We start from the raw sequence: 24,755 nt of genomic DNA, 5'->3' as shown, positions 1-24,755 counted from the left end.
ACCAAAAGAACTTTACATTCTTCTGAGTCAACATAGTCAATGGGAAAGCTATAGTCAAAAAACTTTCCATAAACCTCATATAATACCAAGACAAACCTAAAAAGCTATGAATATCAATTGTAGTCGTGGGTCTAGGCCACTTCTTAACCACCGTCACCTTTTGTAGATCCATATGATCCCCTCACTAGAAATAATATGACCCAAAAAAGTGACAGAGTTCAACCAAAATTTACATTTTGATAATTTAGCATACGACCGTTGTACTTTCAAGGTCTGCAATACCACACGAAGGTAATTGGCATAATCCACCTCACTCTTAAAGTACACTAAAATGTCATAAATGAACATAATGACAAACAGATCCAGAAACCGAAGGAATACCCTATTCATCAAATCCATGAATACCGCTGGGGCATTAGTCAAACCATATGACATAACCAAGAACTCAAAGTACCCATGCCGAGTATGAAATATCGTCTTAGTGATATCTATCTCCCTAATCTTAAGTTGATGATACCCAGATAGAAGATCTATCTTTAAAAAGAATTTGGCACCTTACAACTAGTTAAACAAGTCACCAATTCTAGGAAAAGGATATTTGTTCTTAACCGTTACTTTATTCAACTATTGATAGTCAATGCACATCCGAAGGGAACCATCCTTATTATGCACGATTAACACTGGTACACCCCACGAGGATACACTAGGATGGATGAAACCCTTATCTAAAAGAACTTTAAATTGCTCGTTGAGTTCCTTCAACTCAGTCGAAGCCATTGTATAAGGAGGAATAGATATTGGAAGTGTCCGAAACCAAATCAATCCCAAACTCAATCTCCCTATCCAGGGGAACACCAGGAAGTTCATCAGAAAAGACCTCAGGAAACTCATTCACCACCAAAACCGAATGAAACAAAGGACTTCCGAGTTAGAATTTTTAACCCAAACTAGATGATAGAGACACCCCTTGAAGATTAATCTTCGAGCTCTGAGATATGATATAAACCTTCCGATAGGAGATAGGGAACCACCCTCCCACTCAATAACTGGTTCACCAGGGAACTTAAAGACAACCTTATGGGTCCGACAATCTAAGGATGCGTAGCATGAGTATAACTAATCCATCCCTAGAATAATATCAAAATCTACCATATCTAATTCAAACAAATCCACCAAAGTCTCCTTACTACCAACAGATACCACATAACCCCTATAGACTCTTTTAGAAACTACAGAGTCACCTACCATGTAAAAATAAAAAAAGGATCTGAAATAACCTCAAGATCAAAACTAACATACACAGCCACAAATAGGGTCACATAAGAGAGAGTGGACCCCAAATCAAGTAAATAAGACATATTATTAGAAAAAAGTTATAACGTACTAGTCACGACATCAGGCGATGACTCAAACTCATGTCGAGCCGCAAGAGAATATAACTAATTTTGGCGTATGTTGGTACTAGAAGCAGAAACAAATGCAGAAGTAGCACTCCTGGGTGCAGGAGCAGATGAAGAGGCAACTGGAACCTTGTTCACCTCTGAAGCAACCTTACCAACTGGAAAGTTTCTAAGCATATGTCCTGGATGGCCACATTTGAAACACATGTCCCTTTAATGATATGGAACAAACAAGAGAATACAAAATCACACCCCAAAACAGTCCACAAATCACAACAAATCATGGACCAAATGGAAACCTCTCTCGAATTCACTATCTAGAATAAGAAAGAAGATGATACAAGGTGTTAATACACCAAAACAACCATCCAACAACAAGTTTAGCAACACAAGATGAAGCTCCACAATATTACAATAACAACAAGAACAAACGGATTACATTAACAACATAAGAAGCCGAAATTAAAACAAGATACAAGATAGATAGTTAGACAAGTGTTGATGTAGTCTTAACAACCCAAGAGCATATTCCACTCTTGGACCTTTAACACTTCACACAGCATACACCTAACTCTTACAATTGACACAAGAGAGGCGTCCACCACCCAAGCACCAACGTATCAAGCAAAATGCCACACATAAGAGAATCTACCTTTATGTTATGCCCTAGTTTTGATTGTGGACTCTTTCTCTCTAAGAGGAGTGTTCTTTATTTAACATTCATAAAAACTACCAACTAAAACCCTACAATGTTCAATTTATATTACATTACAAAATAAAAGACAAAAGTCTAAAAGACCCTTTAATGAAAAGGGCTCCAAAAATAGCCCATGGAGTGTGCTTGGGACGGTTTTAGGCTTTCTTCACACTTAGACTTGTGCACTCTTTAGGTGGTATTCAAAATACTCAAAAACTGTTCATGATTATGATCGTACTTGTATCATCCTCTCCATCTTAAGAGAAATTTAACAATAAATTCACGGCTTCACCTTATGCAATTGGCCCTCCAAAAGAAACCACCCAAAATGGTCCGTAAAATATCAAGAAAGTGCACAAAATAATCCACAAAAATAAACAAAGGGAACCTGAGGATACAATGAGAACAAGTCTCGGCTAACATCTTTATTTTGAACCTCGGCTTTCTCTCCATCTTGAGCCTTGTCTTCAATCTCATCCGAAATAAGTCTCCTACCATCATACAAGCATTGTCGTAGACCCCTTATCCGTCATGTTCTTTTCTACCATTCACCTCTATATGGACATGTCGGGTTTGGTGTAATGAAGCTTCGGTTGAAAGGCTTGCTTTGGTTAAGTGGGGTTTTGGTTCTGGAGTTTGGATGGGAGGAAATTGGCTTCCAAGTCCTCCTTGTTGGACCTAATCAACTTGCGGGGGAAGTGGTCTATCTTGTTCTCGATTTTGAGGGCTATTTGGAGCTTGGATTGTGGCATTATGTGGTGGTCTTGGAGGATTAGTCATTGGAAGTAAAGTTTCGGGAGTAAAAGCACGAGAGTTCCTTTGACTCTCTATTCGATCCAATCTCTCACTCATAGTTACCACATCCGAGTCAATTTTTCAAGACCCACATTTGCCCTAGAAATGTCTCAGGACAAAGCATCAAGAAGGGCCAAAATGGTTTCCATTATGGCCAAAAGTTACCTACAAAACAACAAACAAGTTAGTTGTACAAGAATGGTCCTCACACTCCCTCTCTATTGTTTTGTCTCTCGGATTTTTCACACTTTGATCTCACAAGTGTTGTAACCTTGCTTGTAATCCATGAAGAATTGAGAGGTGTACCAAGTAATACAACGAGTCAAAAGAATAAGACACACAAAGGAACGTATACACGAAGAACGGTTTCAAAACTAACTTACATTCTAGTACTAGCTTGTAAGTTAGTAATGGAATCAACAAACGAAACTAAAGAAACAATAAAATGAAACTAAGAAATCTAAAATTTGAGCTTAAAAATTATTGATGAACAGTAAAAATATGATGATGTGGCAACCCTCAATTGGTCATGGTTTTATCAAGTTTTATTGTCCAAGGTTCAAGTCTTGACCAATTTTTGATCTGGATTGGTGGAATTGTTTAAGGAGGGAAAGAATAAGTCTTGGAACTCTTTTTCAACTCAAGTTTCAAGACTTGGACTTTTGTAGTATTTTCCCTTAAAACAAGGCCCTCAAAACATGAAAGTTGGTTGGAAAAGGGTTGTATAGTATTTGAGTGGTTGGAAGTGGTGGTAAAAGTCTTTGATGACTAACAAATACTACATCTCCATCCTTCACCCTCTTAGATCTAACATCCACTTTTTTTCAATAAAAGATGAAGATTGGTAAAGAATACCAAGAACACCAAGAACACAAACTTTTAAATCTTGGAGTCTAAGGTTCAAGTTGGTCTCACACTTCAATCAACACTTTGTTAAGTTCCACCTTTCAACAAGAAGTTCTTAAGCAACCAATTCACAACAATAACTCAAGGCCAAGCTCAAGAACTCAACAACAACAACAACAACACTAACCTTCAACAATAAGGATCAACACATGGCTATTTCAAGTTCACAACAACAATGTCAATATTATAAGCTCAACCTTTAGATCTAGACACTTTTAGTGTTGGTGAGAAAGAACCAACACTAGAAACACACTAGACAAAAAAAAGAACTAAAAGATATAGTCAAGAAAAACAAGAAAATCTCGGCCAAGACAACAACACAACACAATTTTTGGCCAAGAACACAAAAATGGACAGATTGCTATTTTCTGGAATTTTTCAGTTTTTATCAACTTTTTTTTTTTGACTAATCAAACCCAAGATTGGCTTTGTGCGAACAAAACCCAGCCTTTATTTGATACCAAATGATATGGAATAAACAAGGGAACACAAAATCACACCTCAAAACAATCCACAAATCACAACAAATCGTGGACCAAATGGGGACCTCTCTCGGATTCACTATCTAGAACAAGAAAGAAAAGAATAGAAGGTGTTAATACACTAAAATAGCCAGACAACAACAAGTTTAGCTACATAAGATGAAACTCCACAACATTACAATAGCAACAAGAACAAACAGGTTACATTAACAATGCAAGAAGCCGAAACTAAAACAAGATACAAGATAGATAGTTAGACAAGTGTTGATGTAGTCTTAACAACCCAAGAGCATATTCCACTCTTGAACCTTTAATACTTCACACAACAAACACCTAACTCTTACAATTGACACAAGAGAGTCGTCCACCACCCAAGCACCAACCTATCAAGTAAAATGCAACACACAAGAGAATTCACCCTTATGTTATACCCTAGTTTCGGTTGTGGACTCTCTCTCTCTAAAAGGAGTGTTCTTTCTTCAACATTCATAAAAACTACCAACCAAAACCCTACAATGTTCAATTTATATTACATTAAAAAATAAAAGATAAAGGAATAAAAGACCCTTTAATGAAAAGGGCTCCAAAAATAGCCCATGGAGTGTGCTTGGGATGTTTTGGGCCTCCTTCACACTTAGAATTGTGCACTCTTTAGGTGGTCTTCAAAATACTCAAAAAGTGTCCATGATCGTGATCGTACTAGTATCACCTCTCCTCATCACAGAAGCCCCAATGTAACCAACCATAGAACCTATAAAAAGGACATGATGAGGCCGAGTGAGCCCCACTAGCCTAAGATTGGGCACCCTGTGCCCTAAAGCTATTGCCCACCCTATTGATGCCTATCACTCGACTACTTCGGTTAGGGAGCACTAGTTGTAGCAAAAGAACTAGAACTTCCCTACTTCTTCTTTGGCCACTTACCACCATCCCGACCACTTTTTTGTTGTTCATCCTGCTTAAAAAAATTAAACTTCTTACCCTGCATTCCCCTACCTTAGCCTACTTTCTCTTTTCCTCCTCTACCTATTACATATGAACGAATAACCTTGAGACATCCATGTCCTTGATCAACAATGCAGTCTTTCTTTCAAGGATCAAATCCTGAGATAGTCCTGAAGCAAACTTTCTTATATTGTCCCTCATATCAAACACCATTTCTGGAGCATACCTAGACAACTGATGGAATTTCAAGGCATACTCTTTAATCGGCATCTTTCCCTACTCTAGATTAATAAATTCCTTTGTTTTTATTTCCCTCAACTCCTATGAAAAGAAGCAATCCAAAAAAGAATTAAGGAAAGTCTCCCACAAAGATGACTCCTTAAGCTCACCCTTTTTTAGATCCCACTCCTTGTACCATTGGTACCCCACATCCTTTAGCTGATAGGAGTTAAAATTCACCCCTTCTACATTTATGGCCTGCATAACCCTAAAGATTTTTTCCATCTCATCTAGAAAACCTTGAGGATCCTCCTCTACCTTAACACCAATAAAAGTTAAAGGATTCAACCTCATGAACTAGCCAGCCCTTGTGGCCTCAGAAAATGGAATACCAGATGCACCACGCTCAGCCTGAGAATGTACCAATTGAGCAATCACATTAGTTAACTAACAAAATTCTACATTCGTCACGTCTACTTATGGAGCTTGAGAAGGACTAGAAGGAATAGATGAAACTACAGAGAAATTAGGGACTGGACCACTAGACCGAGTATGGATCCCATAAGAAGAGTGTGTCCCATCAACATCATCTCTAGTTGAGACAGAGGAGTTTTCATTCGTATTAGATCTTTGAGGCATGATCTGAAAGGAGAACAAATAAGAATTAGAGAAGATTCCTGGACTTAGACTCCAAGCTTGAAAATAGAACATAAAGAAGAGAAATATTTCCTAAATGCCTTATAGCCTCTCTCTTATGAGTATAGCGCACTACATAACCTTAAAAGAGAATCTACTCGACACGGCTTTGTGGACTCCTAATTGACCATGAACCTAAAGCTCTGATACCAACTTGACACGACTCAAATCGGGGTCTTGTTGTAATGGGCATCCCAAGTACAACCAGAATTGGGGACTACCCCCATTACCCAACCCAACCGCCAAACGCATACCCTGAGTTAGGTAAATTTCGAGCATATAACAAGATAGCATTTTGTACAATTTCAGACTCTGGGATAAATCCATAACCATGACCAACCCAAGAAAGTTCAACCATCCAATACCCAACCAATAACCATACCAAAACACAAACAATAATGAAGTACGAGTCCATAACATAATAAGATGGAACAATCATAAATATAGTCAAATGGTATTAGCCATAATACCAATACCAATGCCAAGGCTGACACCACTACCAACACTGCCCATACCATCCCATAGTAATCCCACAAAGCCTCTAACCAAAAGTAAAATAATATCTGATCGGGACATGTCTTTGACCATAGCCAAAACCATAGTTAATAAGATGACCAAAGAAAGTAAAGACATCCAGGACATGAAATAGATCCTTCCAGAATATGCAAGCTCACCACTTCAATCCAACCGAGTTGATCCCGAATTCCAATCACTAAGCAAGAGAAGTAGAATGGTTGGTTCTTGTATTACGTGGCATTGCAGCTGCCTGAAGATGGGTTAGTGGGTGAATTCTAGCATGCACTCAGGATAAGGATAAAATAATGGCAACCTTTAAAACCTAGTAAACAACCATATGCATACCACCATAAATATATATAATCCATGCCGGGAAAAGAAACCGGGTTTAGCTTGCCTTTAAAATCATTAACCTAGGTATGTGTAGCTTAACCGTCCTAGAAACACCCACGGGCTACATGGGTCCAGTGTAACCCCCTGAATAGGCCCTGATGTGTGTAGCCGTACAAACTAGATACCATAGGAGTAGGGGATTCTCGAGTACCCTTCGCTCTCTATGATACATATGTACAAGCGTACTTAGGGGATTTTCGTGTAACCCGTAAGTATCATATATGGTCTCCATGACCAATCCTCATGTCGGCAAACATAAGTTTCTAGAGTCCGTCCATTGGACTCACACCTTTATGGTTAGCTATCATATTTCATCATTATTACCGAATTAAAACCATTACCACATAACCAAACCACCAATTCCATTTATTATTAACCAATGCTATATGTAGTGGTATCGCCATACCGAATATAGCTTGCAAGCAATGTCCTTAGCCATTCTTTTTAAATAATAGGGTTTCCATGTACCCATAGAATATATTATCAAGTTGACTAGGGGGAATCCCATTTTCCCCACAAGTGATCCTTATTATGTTTGCTTGGGGGATTCCCTTGTACTCCACAAGTCTTTCAATTATACCAATCATAATCCCCAAGAACTTACCATTTAACCATTCCAAACCATTTATACCACTTAGGTTTCCATTACCAAGTTATACCATGTATAGTTTAATGAAAGTCCAACAATTTAACCAAAAACATTCTCATAGCAATTTTATCAAACAAGTTGGGGGCATAGTGTCTCCAAAGCCAATACCAAGTATCAATTAACTATTCTCATGCAACCAAATGTTCAAACCACCATAATAACATGAAAACCATAAGTAAAAGACATGGGAAAACCATAACCAACCATTGTAACTGAAACCCCCAACATATATTTGGAAACCCAACACCATACAATATTTATGCAATGAAAACAATTCATAAAACATATATTTAGTTGGAACTAACAATGAGGGAGGAGTACATGCCTTAGATTACAAAGATGGCAGAGAGAAATCACCCTTGTAAGCCCCAAATTGATCCTATTGATGAAACCCTAGCCTTTCATGACCCAAAATCCTTGAGAGAATTTGAGGGTGTTTAAGAGGGTTTGATTGATTGCAAATTCGTTAAATGCCAAGAGTGTTATAAGTCGTGGGGCCTTAAGAGGTTAAGAGGGGAAATATCTAGATTACCCTAAACTTAAACTGCTTAAAGTTCCCATGGGATGGTACGACCACCCCACCCCAATCGTACACTTGTGTACGAGTGGTACCCCTATCTCGTATCATAGGCCTCTCATTGGATCCCAACACTGTCCAACATATGACCACCAAGGCCAAACTATACCCAACCGTACGACTAGTATCATGAAATTGAACCCTAGACAAAATAGAATCACCTAGGCTTAACTTAGGGAAATATACGATTGAAACCTTACCATTGGTACCCTAAGGTACGGCTAGTATGATCTAACCGTACCTTGGACAGAAACTAACCAACCCACACTAGTTACCATACGACCAAGACCATCTAAACCGTACCCTACCATATGAGAAGTACCCCAAATCGTATGATGTCCAGAAGCCAACAACTGAGAAATTTTCTAAGGTTCAAAACCCAAGGTGCTTCATATATGAACTTGAAAAACAATACCAATTCGCAAAGCTAGAATCAAGTAATTTAGAGTTCATAGGAATATGGTTCTGTTGTCAGAGATAAGCTCTTTATCGGTAGCTCTCAAGAAATGAAAAAGAAAAAAGAAAATAAAGAAGAAGATAATGTTGAGCTATACAAATGACACAAAGTGTTTTCAGCTTCAAATAAGTCCATGAATATGCTGAACCACGTGGACCTATCAGATTAAGACAAGTAGTCTCTTTCTACAGTATTCTAGAATAGGATGGAATAAGGACACTTTTGTAATTAGCTACAGAAATACATTTTATTTTAAGATTTATTTTATTTAGTTTGTTAGAATTCGGTTCCAATAGTAGATTCTAATACTTGTATATATAGGGTAATGATTGTACGTAAATTTACAAGGAGCAATACAAAAAAAAATTCCTCATATCATTTTTTTCCTCTGAAGTTTCACAGGTTCTTACAATTCCATAATGTTTTGCTGCTTAGTGAGGTGAATTGCTCCTAAGTTACTCGAACTCTCCAAAAATGTGATCATATCCATGTCAGGCCCTTCAAAAATGCATTACTTTTGAAGGATTAGACATGCACCTGAGACATTTTCAAAGAGTCCGAACAACACAGAATTGTTTAATGTATGGTGCTGCATTTGAAGTTTTTTCAAGCCATTAAACTGTGAATTTCTATTTGATTCTTATAATTCCACAATACTTGAAACTTGCTTTGATGTTTAATTTTTGTCATTCAAATTTATAGTTTAAAATTTTTGTTCGAAAGCATTTTAAATAATCAACAAATGAGTGAAAGTATTTGATATCATAATAATAAATAGTTTTTTGTTAAATATAAATTTAAGGCATGATGCTCCACAAATGATGTCAAAAAATACACAACAAGACATATTGCAGAACTGCCTCCCTTCAAATTTATGCTAAGCGAGAGAAAAATCAATATTAGAACCCACAAGTTATGTCATTATGTTAAGCGAGACAAAAATTCAGTTTCAGAATACAGACTTATAAAATGTATAATTTAATTTCCGCAAAAGTTTTAATAAGCGAATTCAAAGTTCTCTAAACTTATGTTGAGCGAATTAAGTTATAAAAATACTAAACAAACTTATGTTGTCTAATTTAAGTTTGGCCAAACTTATTTCAAGTCAATTTAATCTATATCTATATTTATATCTATAATATATTAAAAGTGTGAAGACCTTAAAAAAGTGATTTGAACTTTTCGCCCTTCATTAAAATACTCCGCTTTAGACTAAATTGTCTTTTCACCTTTTAGACTAAATTGTCTTTTCACCTTTTTTTTTCAATTAAATATCTCAAAATAAATAATTTCAACTTGACTTTTCCCAGTTTCTTCTCCTATTTGATTTGTGAGACAAATTTTCCATACTATGACTTTCCTTATAACAATAATAGACTGATTATTTAAAGAAAAAATAATTTAAAATAATAATTAAATTTCAATGAAAATTGAACATTAAAGTCCAAAATTTTAAAAAGACTACATCAATTTTTAAAAAAATATATATTTTTTGTATTCTAATAAGTTTCAAAAAGAAGTTTTCCCAAAGTTCTAATGAACTACCATCCTTTAAATTTTTATTAGTTTTTATTTTTGAAAAATTTCATTTATCTACATATACATATACATATACATATACATATACATATACATATACATATACATATACAATATATTAAAACTGTAAACACCTTTTTGTCCTTTATTAAAAGTTTATGCTTTATACAAAATCGTCTTTTTACTATTAAATTCATATAATATTTAAAACTAAAAAAGTCTTAAAATACATAGTAAAAGGAGACTATCTATTAAAAATTAATGAGTCTTAGAATATATAATAAGAGAAGAATATATGGTGAAGAGTTATTAGCATAATTATTAATTAAGGAATCCTAAAAAATGGCAAGTAAAAATTACTTTTTTTTTATCAACTAAAACTCCTATATTTTTTAAAAAAACAAAGAAGTTGTCGTGAAAAGTGAAAACTACCATATATGCTAAACTTGAAAAACAATAACCAAACACATATTTAGGTATGCATATTTTTGAAAAAACAAAGATTGTCGTGAAAACTGAAAAGTGAAAACTATAACAAATAATTTCATTAATTTTTTTACTTTTCGCAATAGAAAAATAAAAAAATCCATATTTAGGTAACCTTTTCTTGAAGGAAAAGATTTTGAATTTTTATAAATTAAGACTTCCTTTTTTGTTTCTACAATAATATAATAACATTCATAACGTAAATTTTAGTGGCAGAGATATTCTTATAACTACTTTTTCGATGAATTCGAAGGAATCGTCTATTATAACAAAAGATTAGGTTTAATAGTATTATTTTGTTGTAGTTTCTGTTTTGTACTTAATTGAGGATTCTTTTTCTCTGCAATAATATAATAACATTAATAATATAAATTTTGGTAACAGAGATATTCTTATAACTATTTTTTTATGAGCTCGGAAGTGTCATCTCTAATCACACAAGGTTAGGTTTAAATGTATAGTTCTAATATGTTGATTATCATATTATTTTGTTGTAGTTTATGTTTTGTTCAAGTTTGTATTGTAGATAATGAATGTTCAATGAAGCATGGGTGTGTGTTGGATTCCTTTTTTGCTTTTCTGCTTGATCGTGATGTAGAGTCGGACGGCCTTTTCACCCAGCTTAATATTCACATTTTGTACAATCAAATTATTTGTTTGTGCACTCTTTATCGTTCTCCATTAGCCTTTTAAAGATCGAGAAAATAAATGTAGAAACAAGCTTCGATTATACATACCGACCATCAAACGAATATTTGATGCAATGTCCCAACCCACCCAATAGCCTTTATGTTATAGAAAAACTCATGACCGGAAATAATCCTTATGATTTGTTTTGATATTAATAGAAATAATAAAAAAGAAAGTTCAGGAATTTTGCTTTATTGGAAATTATTGGTTCTAAGTTTGGATATTTTGAAATTTATGTCCAATTTTTTTTTTCACTCAAAGTTGCTTATATGTGATAGTGAGTGTAGATCTCATGTTTTGATGCTTTCATGTTTGATTTTGAATGGTTTTTTGAAAAAACATTCCAGCCTTTTGAGGTGGAGATTTGTGCATGGTTATATATTTATACAATTAGAAGAAAGTTTAGTCAGGCTTTGAATTTTTATTTTTATTTTAAACTTAGATTTTAACCGTATTGTTCTGACATCTTAATTATTATAATATTTTGTTGTACTTTACAGGTGGTAGATGAATGATCAATTGGGCTTTGAAATTTTTTTGTACAGCTATTAGGTTCAATCATATTGTTTTGTTGTAGTTTCTAATCTATGACTAGCTTTTATTTTTGCTATTATCTGTTACGTGATAGTTCACGTTAGACGATCAAGCTACTGATACTTCAAGCATGTCTGGATACATAAAGTTGTCTATCTTTGATTTTCAAATTAATTGTTATTTTTTAATAAATTATTTTTTTATATATTTTTTATATTAATTGATGACTTGATATGAAGCACACGTGCAACGTCCGTACATTTGACTAGTTTAGTTATAAACAAGAATACTTTAATTCATAACTTTTTATTAATTGAACAACGGGAGCCAAAATTAATACTATTATATTTGAGGAAAAGAAATTAAAAACCATCTTAAAATAGAACAAAATGGGGCCAAAACTTCTTGTTATTTTGGTGTCACCTTTATTTATTTATTTGTTTGTTTGTTTATTGGTCATTTTTGTTGGGGTATAGTAATTGCGTATTTTAGGAGCTCTTGATGTTGTTGAATAAGAAAATGCGGTGTAGTTTGTTTGTATTCTACGTGCAATATTGCTAAATGTGATCTTCTTTTTTCTATTCATATTTATATTTAATTAAATTCGTCTTTTCTTATTTATTTTGTTAAAACAATGGAAAAATAAAAAAAGTTAAATTAGTTATTGCATTAAAAATCAATTAGTTTTCAAAATTTATTTAAAAATCAACACTCTTATAAATTGTTACGTACTGATAATACCCACGAAAATACTTAAACTTTAACCAAATTTTCAGTGGAGCATATTGAACTTTGCGGGGGTCCTATTACTCCCCTATACTTTTTTAAGTGGAATTAATTCCACCCGGACTTTTTTAAAATGGAATTAATCCCCCCCCCCCCCCCCCCCCCCAACCCCAAAAAAAATTATACCCAATTTTTTCGGTGGGAAGTGTGGTGCACGTGTTGTTTCTTTTCCGTTTTATCAGTTTTCAATATTTTTTCACCATTACAACCATATTAAAGATTCACAACTCAAACTCCTCCTACAAATCAAATTCCAAATGATTCCATTGAGTCAATTTCAAATTCCAAGTCCATTCTTATCACTCCAAAAGTTTTCAAATTCAATTATGAAGAAAGTTTCTTCATACTTGAATTTCAAATTTCAAGTTTCAATTACGCCAACTCAATGGAATCTTTCATTGAGTTTCAAATTCCAAGTTTTAATTACGCCAACTTAATGGAATGGAATTTCAATTTCGATTTCAAGTTCAATTTCAATTTCAAGTTCCAAGTTCGAAGTTGCAATTACGCCAAATTTCAATTTCAATTGAATGGAATCTTCCATTAATCTTCAAGAATGAAAACTGAAATGGAATCTTTAAGAATTCAATTTCAATTAACAATGGAGCAACCATTGTTGAAGAAAGGAAAGAAAGAAGAAAGAAGATATAAGAGAGAAGAGAGAAGAGAAAGAACGAAAAAAATATAAAATATAAAATATAAAATTTTAAATAATTAAAAATTTTAGGGGCTGTTTGGCAAAAAAAAAAAGTTTTTAACGTTTTTTGACGCCTTCACGCGCTCAATGCGCGTGACTAGCACGCAATGGGCCAAGTGGAAGATATATGTCATTAAAATACGGAAAAAAAAAAAAAGGTTTGGGGGGTAATAGAACCCCCGCAAAGTTCAGTATGCTCAACTGGTAATCCGGTCAAACTTCAGGTATTTTTATAAGTATTCTTCCTAAATTTTAATATATTATATCAATGTAATGACTTCACAAAAAGTCCCATTTTATATGATAATTAAATTAGTGAGATCACATCATTATCTCTTTTTCCTCCTCATTTCACCTTTACTAGTTATTCATTAACTATATTTATTCTTAATTCTGCCTTTTTTTTTTACTAGTCTACTCCGATTCTATTTTTATTTATTGATTTATCCTTCAAATTGTTAATGTATAAGATCACATAACAATAGAAGACGATATTGTAGACATCTAAAATTTGTGGACTCTTTAATAAGAATCCAAATTTTGTTAGAGTTATAGAAGGCTACTTTACCCTAAATCTTGCCTATTTAAAGGGTAACATGTCCCTAAAATAGGCATATCCCATAAGCTGATGGGTATTCGTAAAAAGATCGGGATCTCAAATATCCCAAATATCCCACAAATTAATGAGATATTCATAAATCTCGAATATCTCAAAGGTCAAAGGGATCAAAACCCTCTCTTCTTGATTAATCAAATAAATCAAGAAGATCGACAAATCCTCCTTTCATGGAGATCAAATTCAAATATTCCTATGTTCGAGAAATACGCCACTAACGGCCCTCGAATTATGGAGAAATTCAAATATAAAAATAAACTTCAACCATAAATAAAAATATGAAGAAACAATAATTTTATCGATAAACGATGTGGGTACAAATCTGTTCCTCCTTTGATTCTTCTCTCTTGATTTTCTCCTTAATTCGAGGGCCGTCAGCAGCGTATTTCTCGAATGTAGGAAGATTTAGATATGAATTTCTCGAATGTAGGATTTGATATGGATTTCTCCGTAATTCGAGGGCCGTTAGTGGCTTATTCTCTCTTGATTTTCTCCGTAATTCTAGGGCCGTTAGTGGCTTATTCTCGAACATAGGATGATCTCTTTATGAATATCCCATGATTTTGTGGGATATTGGAGATCCTGATCTTTTTACGAATACCCATCAGCTTATGGGATATTCAAGATGCCTATTTCAAGGACATGTTATCCTTCAAATAGGCAAGATTTAGGGTAAAGTAGCCTTTTAGAACTCTAACAGAATTTGAATTCTTATTAAAGAGTCCACAAATTTTAGATGTCAATAAATGCCCGCTACTTCAAGGCTTGTCGAAGTGTAGATTTGATGATGAGTCTTGAAGTACCAATAGAGCTTCCATCTTTATGCGGTGGCTACAAATTTGCAGATCTGATTTATGAGAGAAGAGATGAAGTGCAAATTTGGTCCCACTAGGCATGCCAATTTGTTTCCAACAAATTTTTACAGTGACAGAAATAAATTGCAATCACAAATAAAAATATAAAGAAATAAGATTTATTATTGATAAACGATGTGGTTATAAATCTGTTTCTCCATTGATTCCTCTCTCTTGTTTTTCTCTATAATTCGAGGGCTAGTTAGTAGCGTATTTCTCAAACGTAGGATTTGATATGGTTTTCTCCATAATTCGAGGGCCGTTAGTGGCATATTTCTCGAACATAGGTTGATCTCTTTATGAATATCCCATGATTTTGTGGTATATTGGAGATCCCGATCTTTTTACGAATACCCATCAGTTTATGGGATATTCAAGATGCCTCTTTCAGAGAATATGTTACCCTTTAAATAAGAAGCATTTAGGGTAAAGTAACCTCCTAGAACTCTAACAGAATTGAATTCTTCTTGAAGAGTCCCACAAATTTTAGGTGTCTACAAATGCCCCCTACTTCAAGGCTTGTCGAAGTGTAGATTTGATGACGAGTCTTGAAGTACCAATAAAGCTTCCATCTTTATACGGCGGCTACAGATTTGTATATTTGATTTATGAGAGAAGAGATGAAGGGCAGATTTGGTCCCACTGAGCGTGTCAATTTGTTTCCAACATAATTTAAATTCATGAAAAATAAATTTTAACCATAAACAAAATTATGAAGAAACAAGAATTTTTTATTGATAAATGATTGTGGTTACAAATCCGTTCCTCTCTTGATTTTCTCCGTAATTCGAGGGCCGTTAGTGGCTTATTCTCGAACATAGGATGATCTCTTTATGAATATCTCATGATTTTGTGGGATATTGGAGATCTCGATCTTTTTACGAATACCCATCATCTTATGGGATATTCAAGATGCCTATTTCAGAGACATGTTACTCTTTAAATAGGCGAGATTTAGGGTAAAGTAGCCTTCTAGAACTCTAACAGAATTTGAATTCTTATTAAAGAGTCCACAAATTTTAGATGTCTATAGACACAATTTTGGCAAACTTCATATTCAAAGAAACAATATAGTTAGATACAATATAATAAAATACGATGCATTATTTCAGCTTTTAGAAATTTGAGGCGAGATTAAAAAAATAGAAAAAAGGACATAAATAGCATTTCGGATGAAACTATTGACACGAAAATGATCATTGAAATTTTAATTTCATTTTTTAGAAATTCGAGGAGAGATTAAAAAAATATGAGAAAAGGATATAAATAGCGTTGCAGGTGAAACTATTGACACGACAATGACCATTGAATTTTAATTTCATTTTCTAGCCATTTGTTGGCATCTTTATACAATACTGATACAAATTTGATACATCTTTTATATAGATATGTATTCTATATAATAAAGATACAATTTCTATATGCATCTTATACATGCATATATTTTATACAACAATAATACAAATTCTATGTACATCATATTAAAACATGCATATTTTCTATAATAATGATGTAAATTTTTACTCATAAATTCACTGCTATATTTTTTTATGAACTGTATTAATATGATATATGAATGGTACTAATATGATATATGAGCTATATCTGAACTATTTAAACTAAAATGATCAAAATTATGAAATCGCCAGAATATGAAATTTTTTTAAGCCGACTGACCATGAGTTTCTAATGAACCAAGCATGGATTAATTATTTTAAATAGGGTTAGGTCATGTCATTTTCTCATGGTATTGCTGTTTTATTAAAGAGAAAAGACATTTCCTCCCCCCTACTTGTCCTCCAAACTCACTTTAACACTTAAACTTAAATTTCGTTTATTTACTTCCCTTAACATTTTTAAAGTGAATTAATTTCACCCCTTAAGCTAAAGAAGACAAAAAAAAGGAGCGAATGAATTTTTTTTTTAAAAGGCCCACTTTATTATTATTATTATTATTTTATATATATATATATATATATATATATATATATATATATATATAATTTTTTAAAAAAAATCAAAAACTCACTTCATCTTCTTCTTTTACCCGCCCTCATTCCCCCCACCCCAACCCACCATCATCATCAATTATCTTACACCACCACTGATACCGGAGTTAGATTCTCTCTGGCTCAGTCGGGTGCTTTAGTTGCTACTTCTCTACTTGTCTTTGTTGTTGCTCTGATGAGGTACTTAATATAAATACTATCAATTTTATGGAGATTTAGTTTTATAGAGAGATGGAGGTTGAGTGATTGATTTGTTAGAGATTTAGAATATTGGCTATGATTATGTTAATTATGCAGCATTGTGGTAATGATTTGTGCAATTCACTTTTAACAAAAATTAAGAAACCAAATAGCTACTCCCTCTTTAGTAATGGAGAAAATGAAAAAGAAAATAGAGGGAGAGGCATTGCAGGGGTGGAAATTGGAAGGGGAGAAAGAGAGGGGCGGGGAAGGGGTTGGAATAGCGCGGGGAAGGGACTGAAAGGGCGGGGGAGGGAGAAAAGGGTTAGAAGAATGTTGGGGGATGTGATCTGAAGAAGGAGGGGGTGGGATGGGGTAGGGTGGGGTGAGGGGTGTGAAGAAGAAAGGAATTTCTTATATTTAAATACATAAAAATCATGTGTGAGATTTTTTCTTTTTTAAATTTTATTTTCTTACTTGGCAAATGACCTGATACTGATGTGACACTGATTTGATACTAATATGACGTGTATATAGTGCATTCTTTATAGTGAAAGTTGGATTGTGATTTTGAGGGTGTAATTAATACATTTTAAACATGTTAAGAGGTTAAATAAATAAAAATTAAGTTTAAGTGATAAAATGAATTTGAAGGATAAATTTGTGAGGAAAATATATCTTTTTATCTTTATTAAAAAATAGATTGCCCATAAAACGTGGCAGTCACCAAAAATAAGGATACTTCACATATACGCTACCACCAAAACGTTAGCAACTTCATTTTTCAGTTTTCACACCGACTCTTTTCTCTCAAAAATTCTCAACCCTCACAAGGTATGTCTCTGATTTATTCATCTACTTTATCAACTTTGATTGTTCCATATGCAAAAATCGCATCATTAAATACATAATTATGTTGTTTAGATCTATAATTGGAAATTGCAGTTTTGAATTGTTAGTAGTTTGCACATTATATATATATTTGATCGCTATTAAGAAAAACATAACATCTATCTAGGCTTTGATAGTTAGGTTCCTGTCAATTATAGTGTTAATTACAACAACAGCAACAAAATAATTAGTGTAGTCCTACAAAGTGGTCTGAGGAGCTTATAGTATAAGAGGTTGTTTCCAATAGACAATTATTATAGTGTTAAATCTGAAAGAAAATGAAAGTGAACTAATAGACAATTATTTTATCTCAAAAAAGAATTAAAAGTTAGGAGTCACCTGTAAAGTTGCTGCCACGAGGTCATCATGGGTTCATGCCGTGGAAATAGCTTCTGACAGAAATGCAAGGTGTCCGGTCCTTCCTTGGAGCGCGTGTATAGTGGAAGCTTCACTAGACCCCACTTTATGGGGTTCCACTGTGTATGTTGTTCACTTGTTGTTAATCTGTTGTATTTTTTTGTGCTACAACACACCCCAACTTCACAGGAATACTATTACTCCCAACTCAATTTTAGCATATTTTTGTCACACCTTTTGTGCTAACGTGACACTTTTTTTTACATAAAATGTGGGGCCACGTCAAAGGTGACATGTCAACTAAAAAGGTTGACAAAAGGTGTCACGTCAGTTAAAAAGGTTGACAAAAGGTGTCACGTCAACTAAAAAGGTTGACAAAAATACATTAAAATTTAGTTCGGGGGTAATAGAACACCTGTGAAGTTGGAGTGTGTTGTAGATAATTCGGTCATATGCTTTGCTCTTTTTTTGTGTTCGGGATTTTTTGACTGCTCAATCCTCAGTACTTATGTTTTCTCTAGCCGGTTGGATATGTTAAAAGCATTGAAGTTGGAGATTTGGTGTTAATGTACTTAATAGGATATCAAAAATGTTTCTTTCGTCCTTTTTCTGATTTCACTGACTCAGTTTTCGATTAAGATTGGGTGTATGTTCAGTACAAAGGAAAATGTTTGCTTAGAAACCAAGTAGGTTTCTTACTTATTTTCTAGTGTTTGATAAGCAAGAAAATATTATTCTATAAGCATTTATATGTGATTTGGGTGTTACTGTGTGGAGGAAGAAATCGTTAGTTTGTTTTTTGAACCTGTTGTATGTCTTATTTATTGATAGCTAGTTTGAGACTCTTTTTATCAGTTAGTCGAAATATATTGTTGAATTGTGATTAATCTGTTGTATTTTCTCTTTGCATTTTTCTGAATGCTTGACCATCAGTAGTTATGTTTCCTTTGGCCAGTTGGATATGTTTAAAAGCATTGAAGTTGGAGATTCGGTGTTAGTTTCCTTGATAGGATCCTTGATCCCAAAATGTTTCTTTCCTCCTTTTTCGGATTTCTCTGACCCGGATTTTGTAACATAGTGTAGCTTTTGTCTTTACAAAATAAGAGTGTGTTTAGTTTGACTGTTTGATGGGCATTTTGTCACATCTTAATATAAGGCATGTCATGAAATTCATTGGCTCTTTGTGGTCCTATGATGAGTACACTTGTTGTAATTAACAAAAACAACTGTCAAGTGTGATTCTTCTTCTGGATGTTACTAGTTTTGCAAGCTTGTTATAGGAGATGACTATATGCAGAAGTTAAATCATTTTCTGTTTTTTCTTGGTGCTTATGGTTATACTCATGTCATGCATATATCACAAATGAATAATCGGGCCTGATAGTTTGGATTCTGGTATAGCTGATGACCTAAACTGTACAAACTTCCCTTTAATCTGATGTCTAATTTATTTGTTCTTGGTAATTTGTCCATAAAACAGAGTTAAATCAGCGGATATGAATCCAGGGGGTTATACAGCAGAAGTTACAGGTCTTTCTCCTAATGCTACTGAGAAGGATGTTCAGGAGTTCTTTGGTTTCTGTGGGGCAATTGAACATGTTGAGATTGTCAGGTGGGTTTAATATCTGAGATTACATTACAGTTTTATTAATCATACCTTATATTTTTATGTTGGTGATTTTGGACAAAAAAGAAACAAATGGAAGTGTAATTATGAGTACAGCAATATATTTGAAACCTGAGAATTGTATCTATCTCTGTTATTCTTTTTCAATTCTTTTAAGTTCTAACCCACCCCTCGATATTGTTGTACATATAATATTATCATTTGTAATATACTTATGTACTTGAGAGTGATATGTGAACGATGCAGAAATTTGGTTATTATCCCTTTTTCGGTCCTTTTTTTTTTGTGTGTGTGTGTTTGTTGGGAGGTAGGGGATATCTTGAAAGCTTGGATCTCTTCTGAAATGTTTGTATGTTATTGTAGAGCAAGCATGCCATATTTGGGGACATGAATTATTTGATTTTTGGGAAAACTGGAGCTAATAGTTCACATAGTTTATTCTGAGAATCTGTTATCGTCGCAATTCGTCTAGCAAATAAAAAGCTGCAAGAATTTCACTTATGTACTCATTTTACTTTCTTTTTTGCCGTTCAAAATTATGATAATAGCTCTTTACATTTTAGACAGACTTTTCTTTTTCAACACCTATTCAACTGAAACTGAAATAAATCGTAGCGAAGCTCTGAGCTCCACTGAAGTATCTTATAGCATCACAGGAGCTTTTACTCCGCCAAACTGTTTACAAATGATTCTTTCTATCAACATTACTATATCAGTTGTAATTCTAGTGATGACCGGTCATGTAATTGAGGAACTTTCTCCCAAGTTGGTCTTACAACATACATCATATGTTCTATTCCTTCTTTTTTCCATCAGTTACTGCATATAAAATTTGGTTGCTGATTGAGTGATGCCCGTGATTGAGCATGCAGAGCTGGTGAACAGGCAAGTACAGCCTATGTGACATTTAGAAATCCTCATGCACTGGAAACGGCTATCTTACTGAGTGTAAGTTCCTTCAGATTGCTCCAATGTCTAGTGAATTATATAGTAAATAAGGTTTAGGTCTCAGATTTAGCAGCCTACGATTGTATTCTCCCTTCAATTTGACAGTTGCTAATTCATGGACTCTTGGGTCCATGTGGTGTATAACTGAATGCATTCTGTGTCAGTTTCCTAATGTTCTTTCATAGTGTTTGACTGAAAATTGTTTTATCTACTTGATGGAGGTGCTGATACTACATTATTTTAAAAAATGACATAACTTTGGGAACTGCTGTTCGCGATTTATCTAATGCGAGCAAAGGGATAATGAGGGGTGCTACAGCTGCCAATTTAACTGTTATTTAAACTCATCACTTATATATTTCTAGTTCAGAGCATCATCTTTCTGTACCATAAACAATAAGCTTCTTCTAAGGAGATATTACGTGATACAAGAGAAATAATGAATAATTATGAATAGTCTAAATTAACCCGACAAGTTATACTCTTATAAATAACTTTCCAGGAGATCTTGCATGATACAGGAGAATGAAATAATGAATGACTTGGAACAGTCTAAATTAACCTGACAAAATAACTGTCCGGGTGATAACAGTTATATTGTAAATCTATTCTTCACTATCATCATTACTAAGTATGTGCTTTGAGAGTGAGGACGAGACCTCAATATTGATTTGTGAGTTCAGTATAAATATTGTTGGACAAAAAATTTGGCACCCTTCCATCTGTCACAACAATGCAAAACTTTTTCTTTCTCAAGCTGCCTTTCATAGAGCTTGAAGAAGTGTTAGTGTTGCTCGAGGAGGTATTATTATTATTTTCTTAATCTCCGGTTATAGTTTGTCAAAATGCTAATCTTATTTGGCATAACTGGATGTCCTATTCTCTGTTGTCATTTTTCATGGATTTGCCTGATCTAAAAATTCAAGTAATGAACTATATGCAATCTCTTAATGTTAGTTTTGATTCTGATGTTTTCTATATGCACGTAGATTCAGTTACATATAAATATAATTTATTGCTAAGGTGTAAGTTCCATTTCTTGCAACAACTAATTTTTCCTGAAGATGTATATTTTTATTGAATAATTCTCATTAAACTTTCTTTTAGGGAGCTACCATATTGGATCAACGTGTGTGCATAACCAGCTGGGGTCACTATCAAGGTGAATTTGATTATTGGAATCATTCATCATGGAAACCTCAAGAAGAAAGTCATTCAAGTGTATGTTTTTCTCCCTCCTGCTTCCTATTTACTCATTCTCTATGAATGGTGAGTTGTGTATTTCTAATGAGTTGATTTATAATTCCAGCACGACACCCAGGGACACTACTTTGTTTCTTCTGCTGGGGAAGCTGTAACAATGACTCAAGATGTAGTTAAAACCATGCTAGCTCAAGGGTATGTTCTTGGAAAAGGCGCATTGGGAAAAGCCAAAGCTTTTGATGAATCTCATGGCCTGTCAGCAACTGCAGTGTCCAAAGTTGCTGATTTAAGCGAGAGAATTGGCCTCACTGATAAGTTCTGTGCGGGGGTTGAAGCTGCTAGATCCGTCAATCAGAGGTATCACATAACGGATACCACTAGATCAGCCGCGTCAGCTACAGGTAGAACTGCTGTCTCTGCTGCAACTGCTGTTGTCAACAGTAGCTACTTTTCCAAAGGAGCTCTTTGGATGTCTGGTGCACTAGGTAGAGCGGCTCAAGCTGCAGCTGATTTGGGTAGCCGAGGCGTTAACAAATGAGTAGGTTTGCCTTGCAGCTTAGATGCTTCTATATGAGAATGGTACTAGTTGATGTAGTTTCCTAGTGTATATATACTTTTACAAACTGTCAAATGGTATTAAGTCGTCTGGGTTGTGTGGTCTAAAGTCGTGAATTAAATGGATTGGCCTAATGGTGTTGATTCATCTGTAATCAAACCGGTGTTTCGTTTCCATTTTTGTTCGGATATCAGGTTGATGTTGTGAAAGGACGGATAGTACGAGAATACGTGTTGAGTAGAAATTTCCTTCAGTTCATTTCTTGCTTTTGTGTTTCCTTTTACTGGTCTTGCAAATATGCAATTGTGTGCTAAAATGGTCTAAAGAGAACTTGTAAAAATGCCTTGTTTGAAGGTGGCGGAGTCTGGACTTCCACGAAGGACGTTCAAAATTTGAAGAAAATTAATTTTGACATCTATTATATATATATAATATATATAATTTTAATGATGTATAAGTAGTATAATTTTTCGCCGAAGAGGTTCGGTGAATCTCAGTTTTAAAGGCTAGCATATCCCAGTCGCCTATGTGAGTTGAACTCAGTTCCATAGCATGGTTCGGCTTGGGTCGGTTTTTAAAATTTTAAATTAAATAAAATGAAAAATTTAAAAATTTTAAATTAAATAAAATGAAAAATTATCGATTCAGTTTTCTTTGGTTTGGTTTAGTTTTTCGTAACATTATTTTAAAGATTTAGCATTTTAAGTTGCATAATTGTAGAGGTTTTTTCACTTTATATGTCTTACCTTCATAAAAGCAATATATTTCCTTTAATTTGGTCAACCCTAGTCAGAGGAAAAAGCCATTAAAGAGTAGATAGTTGTATTAGCGAAAAAATCTAAAATCTGACAATACATCACATCTATGCGATTAGATAATTAAATTTAGATTGGTGGATTTGAACATATTTTTTAAGAAATGAGATTTAAAAGTGTTGTAATGCAAGTAAAATAAGTAGATTAAAATCAAATTAATGATAAAAATGTTTTAAATATTTATAATTATTTATGAAAAACAAATATTATATATTCAAATAATTATAAAATTTATATATATATTTTATTAGTTTGGTTTGATTATGTTTTAGGTTTTTTCTTAGTAGAATCATAACTAAATCAAATATTATCGATTTTTAAAATTTAAACTCAGACCAAATCAAATTAAATGTTGATTTTTTTGTTCGATTTGATTCCGTTTTTAACCAAATCATGAGCATTCCTAATGTTGTGTATGTCTTGTTTTAGTTTGAGTAAGTGTTCGTTCGGTCACAGGAATTTTTTATTTTCGTTCAGAATTTTTTATTTTATTTTATTTCAAAAATGGTATTTGGTCATAAGAATTTCAAATAAAATTAAAATTATATTTAGAAAAGTAAAAACAAGTAAAACTTATTTTTACTCCAATATTCTCACAAAAATTTAAAGTTAATTCTAATTTATATTCTGAGATAAACACAACTCCTACTTTTAACTCCCAACTTAAAAAAATGTGATTTTCATGTGTATTAAGAATTTGCATGAAAAATCCACACTACATTATAAGAAAAATAAAAGATCTATGTAATTCATTAGGTCTCTGGACAATATTTGGGTTTACTTTTTTTTGGACAATATTTGAGTTTACTTTTTTTTCCTCCCAGGAAAATGTATTTGAAGTTGAATATTTTTTTTTTTGAAGGAAGTCAATGTAATTTTCCATACAAATGCTCCTTGTATTATTTATAATATTCGCGCATCTTGACTACTAATATAAATTATACAATTGAAGACTATATTATTGAATTGTCTTCTTGGAATGTAGCTATATAAAAAAAATAATAGTAGCTAAATTTAGAGCTCAAAAATATCATTCATAAAGCCAGTTCAAAAATGTATCACTTTTTTCCTTAATTAGAATGACATAATTTTCTAATTAGTAAAAATTTAACTTTAAAATATTTAGTTTACTCTTAATGAAATAATTTATAATCTTACAAACATCTTAGACTTGTGTTAAACCATAAATTTCAAAAGTCATTATTAAAAAAAAAAAAACACGCATATCAAGTCAA

General features: G+C 33.4%; 1 protein-coding gene across 3 annotated transcripts; it reads left to right on the top strand.

Annotated features, from left to right (window-relative positions):
* Positions 1-17,734: 17,734 nt before the first annotated feature.
* LOC107848070 (binding partner of ACD11 1) lies at positions 17,735-22,963 on the top strand. 3 transcript variants are annotated; one of them, XM_016692736.2, is made up of 6 exons: positions 17,850-17,957; positions 18,334-18,494; positions 19,852-19,983; positions 20,871-20,946; positions 22,054-22,167; positions 22,256-22,963. In XM_016692736.2, the coding sequence occupies exons 3-6, from the start codon at positions 19,868-19,870 to the stop codon at positions 22,685-22,687; spliced, it is 738 nt and encodes a 245-aa protein (XP_016548222.2). In that variant the 5' UTR covers positions 17,850-17,957; positions 18,334-18,494; positions 19,852-19,867; the 3' UTR covers positions 22,688-22,963. The 3 variants fall into 3 exon arrangements, with proteins under 3 accessions (XP_016548221.2, XP_016548222.2, XP_016548224.2); XM_016692735.2 differs by lacking the exon at positions 18,334-18,494 and having other exon boundaries at positions 17,735-17,957; XM_016692738.2 differs by lacking the exon at positions 18,334-18,494 and having other exon boundaries at positions 17,868-17,957; positions 19,849-19,983.
* The last annotated feature ends 1,792 nt before the right edge of the window (positions 22,964-24,755 follow it).

This window comes from Capsicum annuum, chromosome 11, assembly GCF_002878395.1.
Source record: "Capsicum annuum cultivar UCD-10X-F1 chromosome 11, UCD10Xv1.1, whole genome shotgun sequence".
NCBI lineage: Eukaryota > Viridiplantae > Streptophyta > Magnoliopsida > Solanales > Solanaceae > Capsicum > Capsicum annuum.
The sequence above is the reverse complement of the archived record's forward strand: the minus strand, read 5'-3'. Positions and strand labels throughout refer to the sequence as shown.

Excerpts from the sequence above, each read along its gene's own strand:
- LOC107848070 (XM_016692735.2), top strand. The coding sequence starts at position 19,868 with ATGAATCCAGGGGGTTATACAGCAGAAGTTACAGGTCTTTCTCCTAAT. Across the intron at positions 20,947-22,053 it reads AAACGGCTATCTTACTGAGT|GGAGCTACCATATTGGATCA; the intron begins GTAAGTTCCTTC and ends ACTTTCTTTTAG. Across the intron at positions 22,168-22,255 it reads AAGAAGAAAGTCATTCAAGT|CACGACACCCAGGGACACTA; the intron begins GTATGTTTTTCT and ends TTATAATTCCAG.